The sequence below is a fragment of the Suillus subaureus genome, assembly GCF_016647635.1.
Source record: "Suillus subaureus strain MN1 chromosome Unknown BJ212scaffold_200, whole genome shotgun sequence".
NCBI classification, from domain to species: domain Eukaryota; kingdom Fungi; phylum Basidiomycota; class Agaricomycetes; order Boletales; family Suillaceae; genus Suillus; species Suillus subaureus.
The window spans coordinates 19,435-25,090 of NW_024538756.1; the positions used below are offsets into that span (position 1 = coordinate 19,435).

The 5,656-nt window shown below is 47.5% G+C and overlaps 1 protein-coding gene across 1 annotated transcript; it reads right to left on the reverse strand.

Moving 5' to 3' along the window:
* Positions 1-3,221: 3,221 nt before the first annotated feature.
* On the reverse strand, positions 3,222-4,002 carry BJ212DRAFT_1582011 (uncharacterized protein). Its single transcript, XM_041342316.1, has 5 exons — positions 3,954-4,002; positions 3,864-3,901; positions 3,670-3,788; positions 3,551-3,618; positions 3,222-3,495 (listed from the first exon to the last, which is right to left on the reverse strand). The coding sequence occupies exons 3-5, from the start codon at positions 3,729-3,731 to the stop codon at positions 3,251-3,253; spliced, it is 375 nt and encodes a 124-aa protein (XP_041185531.1). The 5' UTR covers positions 3,732-3,788; positions 3,864-3,901; positions 3,954-4,002; the 3' UTR covers positions 3,222-3,250.
* Between the last annotated feature and the right edge of the window lie 1,654 nt (positions 4,003-5,656).

Here is a 5,656-nt window from a genome sequence, read left to right on the forward strand (position 1 = left end):
TCCAAATTGTGTCATGACTAGTGTCCCGTAAATCTGGTCTGAGGCCAGATTAACAGGGCTAATTAGCAGAGGCTATCTGAGAGGTCAAATTAACCTATGTAAATTAGCATAAATTTGCAAGTCTGCTGATTAGCACTAATTTACTTGTAAATTTGATGAATTTAACTGTTAATTAGGGTAAATGTGGTTCTACGGCCATACATCCCAGGCTGTTGCATCAGGAAGTGCCTCTAACGACGATGACGACACAACAATGGACGATGTTGTTAACACCTTGGCATGGGAATTCACATTTTGGGGTGTTTCATCCAGGAAGTCCCGGAGATAGGGAGAGCGCAACTCAATATCTGCATTTGCCCCTCCAAGCAAGTATGAGCCATCAACCTTTTCAAACTCACTCAGCAGTCCTCGCTCATCATTCAGCCACTCAGCACCATCATCAGGAAATCTGGGATCACCAGCATCATTGGGTGGATTGGAGTTGAAGGGTCTTGGTTGAGGTGGATGGCGTCCAGGGAGCGGAAGGTCTTCAGCCATATCCATATCTGATGCTGTGTGCTTGCGGAAAATAGTTTCATTCATGTCTTGCCATCAAACAAGCATTTTTTGGCAGGATTTGCATTCTGCATAGTACGAGTGTGATTCACTGATTTGAGGTTGAGGTGCTAGCTAGAAACACATACCTCAGGTTTATAACGATGCCACTGTCGAATTTTGATATGGTTTTGCAGTGTTTCGAGATTTTGATTAGCACGACGAGGAGAGTTCAACCATGTGATGGTTGACATGGTGCGTTCGTCTGCCATAGAAATAGGAACTGCAGAGAACATTTTGATTGCGATAATCTATGCCACAACGGATATAGTCAGCGATAAAAGAACAATGGGAACATACTCACCGGAAGTACATCTGCAAATTCATCTCCTGATTTCAGGAGTGCTAGCCAGTAATCCCGTGGGCTCTCATTTGAGCGCATCTTGCGGTTGAATGGATCTTCAGCGCGGAAATAAGCCTTCATACTATGCATTCCCCCGTTCCGTGCGGGATATCATCACCTTATAATGCATGTCCGGCAGCCGATTAGGTGCGCCACATAGTAATGAATCATCATATCCTGAATATTGATAGCCTCAAGTACCAGCGCAGGAGCCATCGCATCGTCACTGTCACCATCGATATCATTCCTCCTTAAGACAATGTCGTTACCTGACAATTCCACTGTGCTTATTGTTGGCGCAGGCCCCGCTGGTCTCACGGCTGCTCTTTCTCTCATCCACCACGGGTGTCGTGACTTCGTCATCGTCGATGCTATAGTCGAAGGACAGAACGTATCACGCGCCATTACTATACACTCTGCAACCGTCGAGGTACGCTGCCACTGGGCGTTCATAAGTAGCCCCCCCCCTAATAACTTTATGATCATAGGCTTTAGCCAGCATCAATGCAGCAGATGTATTATTATCTAGAGCTATCAAAGGGAAGAGCATCAGAATCACATCCCGTGATTCGCAGATTTTTGAGGCCAAATTCGACCCTCTCAAGAAACATTCTGCCTACCCTTACGCACTCTTCGTTCCTCAAAATGTGACCGAGCTCGTGCTTGTGCAGAAGCTGCAAACCCTTGGTGTTCGAGTGCAGCGTCCACGCAGGGTTATTGGAATGAAACAGAATGAGCAGGATCCTCACACCACCGACGTCTCCTTTGAGGATGGTCAAGTCATCAGAGCTAGATATATCATCGGCGCAGATGGCGCTCGCTCGATTGTGAGTCCCTGGTGCCTACTAGCTTAGCTTTTTGGAATGTCTAACGAGCACCTTTAGATTCGTACTATTTCTGGAATAGGGTTCTCTGACCCAGACGGCCCAAACCCAAACAATCACCTATTGGCTCAAATGGTTGTCGCGGATGTCACATTCGAGCCCGAACCTGTTGGTCCACTAACCATCGAGGGTCACCTCAATGGCACAGTTTCCTCAGGCACCATCTTTATGCTCACACCATTCGGCAACCACTTCAATGACGAGCTGACGCGAGATGGAAAGTCTATTACAAAACCCATATTTCGCGTAGCTTGTGCTGTGCCAGTGGAGAACGGAGAGCCGCCCCACGCACCGCCGAAGGAGTACATCCAGGACTTGGCCGACACATATGGTCCAGCATGTATATCATCGGTCCTATCCCTTAATCCGACGCCTGTCAAGATCGACCAGCTGATCTGGTCGACACGTTTCAGAACCCATTCAGCCATCGCTGACCGCACCTTCACGCGTCTTGGCGCCGCAATTTTCCTAGTGGGTGACGCAGCCCATATTCATTCACCCGCGGGCGGCCAGGGCATGAACCTAGCCATTAGGGATGCAATCTTTCTCTCGGAGGTCATCACAAAGCATATTCAAGCATCTGCAGAAAACCCCGATGTGGGTGATACTCTTTTGCAGGAATTTGCGGAAGCGCGTCACGCTCGAGCATTGGAAACTATCAGCTTTACAAAGAATCTCTTGAAGCTCGCAAGCCTGACGTACGATCCATATGCTTGGTGGATGCCGTTCAGTCGGGCCTCTGTCCGTGATCTGATGCTACGGATATTAGGCAGGTTTGATTTCGTGCAGTCGAGGGTTGCATGGGGCCTGAGTGGGCTTGGAAGACGGTAATAGCGTACTTTGTTTCTGTCTATTTTGTACGAGTATCGGACAATCTGCTCATGAGATTCGGACGTTGTGGTGAGTTGTACTATTGTAGAGAATGGAACATATGCGTTACAATACGTTGCTTCGCGTTGGCGAGTAAGACATCAAGAGCCAGTAGTTAAAGTTGTTTGCGTATGCTGGTCGGTACCACTATTCCTAGCTGAGTAGTACTAAGGGGCTGTCTATATGTTATTCAAACATGCCACCTCATCATGACACGCGCGAATCCTCCCCGGTTGAAACATGAAGGATTAGTGTGTACAACTTGGCGGCAATCGAAGCAAATCCTACTAGCTTCTCCAAGAAATCCTACACGGTAGTACTGAACTTGTCGATTCCAGTCGACGATTACCCTCGGGGTGAGGGAGGGGTAGTTTTACTATTCTGCTTGGGCAGAGGTAGGTCGGCTGGAGTTGCCTTCAGTGTCTCTTGTAGCTTGGGAGGTCACGTCAGATGAGACTAACTGAGAACGTTTCCACCCTGCAACTTTGTTGGACAACAAGACATCGGTTACACTACAGTACTAGCAGTATGCACAGCGTACACCACGATCCAACTGCCTCTAGTCATCGTTGATGTTGTAGATCTCTCCAGGCTTCACAACCAAAGTCTCCGCCTGGTTGTCAGATGGCTCGTACGACCTCTTCAACACGAAGGCCACTTGCCAGTGGCCTCGCTTCCACAATTCGGTCTTTCCTGGCTCAATATCAAAGAATCCGAGACCCCCCGTATCAGCGTTGTCATTGGTGATGCGGGCAGAGATCATGTATTTGGTATTGTTGTAAATCCCAATCTGGGTCTCTGTGGCTGCCGATATATTCAGAATGATTATTAGGAACTGGCTGTAAACCTCTGAACGCACCTTTGACAGACATTGTGTGCAGTAGTAAAGAGATTTGGAACAAGTGTTCGATGCAGCGATAAAGATCCCTGGGGAATGAATCAGAAACGAGGACGAACGAAACCAGGCCTTGGACTCACTCAGAGTAATCGAAGGAGCGATGGGGAGCTACCTTCGAGACTCGTCGCGTATTTATACGCATGGACCTGAATGAATTCTTTCGGAGCTCACATTCAAAGCTCACATATTGCCCGAGTTATTGCCCAATGGGTTTTGGATGATCTTCTTAACATTACGGTTCAGATGATGATCAGAATCCGACGAAGCAACTGACCTTGGCAAAAGAGGGGTTCGGATGTGAAACGAATAGCACTGACAAGCAACTCGTTATCATTCTTGCTAGTGATTTATGTATGTAACATGCCTTTGGAGTAAATCATGATGCGGCCCATCAGGGGTTCCCAGCGCGAAGTCTGGCAGTTGAGTCAGATCCGAACATGGTGAATGGAAGCCTGACGGGGATTACTTCTCGAGCGTTGCTCGCACAGGTCCGAGATTGCTGGACAGTGTTACGAGCACATTTCGGGGTTGAAATCTAAGGATAATAATGTCGTATTTCCAGCCATGAGTCAGTTGCATCTGCTCGTTATGAAGTTGCAATTGACCCAGATGCAGTGTGCACAGGTCTCACGCAAGTAGCTGCCAGGATGGTACTCAACGTTCAACGTTCAACTTGGACCAAGGTGGTGAAATCGCGTGACGTAAGGTGATCGGTAGATCAACCAGGCTAGTTCGAGCTGTTCCTGAAAAAAACTTTGTGCCATGGGGAGCAAAGAGGTCCTCGGGCCCGGCCGAACTTTATTAAATGCCGAACGCTGACTCAAGCGTTCACTGGCTCCTTGGCAGCAGACTTACTCATGGGCAACTGAGGCTGCAGCTCCGACTTGAAATTCCTGTAAGCTATTGAGTGCAGTTGACTCATGGCTAGAAACACGACATTATAGTCCTTGTATTTCAACTTCGAAATGTGCTCGTAACATTGTCCAGCATCCTCGAGCTTGAACCTGTGCGAGTGCCACTCAGGTTGTAAGCATGGCTCGAGACGTAATCCCCGTCAGGCTTCCATTCACCATGTTCGGATCTGACTTGCAACTCCCAGACTTCGCGCTAGGAACCCCTGATGGGCCGCATCATGATTTACTCCAAAGGTATGTTACATACATAAATCACGATGATAGCAAGAATGTCTTGTTGTACAATAAAGTTGCAAAGTGGAATCAATATGTGTACTTGTCAATCGATGATCGCCCGCGTTTTGTATATTATATGAAAAGTCAGGGGGCCCGTACATGCGCATGTCCGCCGGAACGAAGTCCTTGCACAGCTGGCCAGGCCTTATACATGTGGTTTATTCGATGGCAAACCTCTTCAACGTCAAACCCCTTTCAATAAATACATGGGTTGCATTGGGCCTGAGTGGGCTCGGAAGACGGTAATTGCACATTCTTGAACTGCACTTTGTTTTCTGTCTATTTTGTACGAGTATCGGCAAATAAGACACTGAGAACCAGTATTGAAAGCTATTTGCGTATGCTGGCCAGTACTACTATTCCACGACCTATAGCTGAGTAGTACTCAGGGACTGGCTCATACCATCTCATATCATGAACAGTGAACCAAGCTGAAAAGTAGATGAAGCCCAGATCTACAGATCTCGCTGAAGAACTCAAATCCTATATTCTGAACTTCCTTAGGACCTTACCAAGATATTCTGCGCTGTACATCCGTGAGTGTTGATCGATCATCGATCCTTTAATATTGAAGTACCTGCATTCGCGCTGCCTCCGAGTACCGATGAGTCACGCTCACATATACGTGCCTCGATTCTCGAATTCATGGACATGTTCATCCCTACGAATAGGTGCACTACAGCGTAAATGTTCTAGTTCTGGAGTCTGCCTATGTACATCTTTCGTGGTCGTGCAAATTCAGTATCAGTGTGATTACATAGAAGTTTGAATTCTTGCGCGACTGACGCACAATTGAACTTCATGATGTCGACGCCGTTGATTTTCTGCAGGACATAGAACTCAACTGCGGACAGCGTTCCTGGATATGACGTTGACG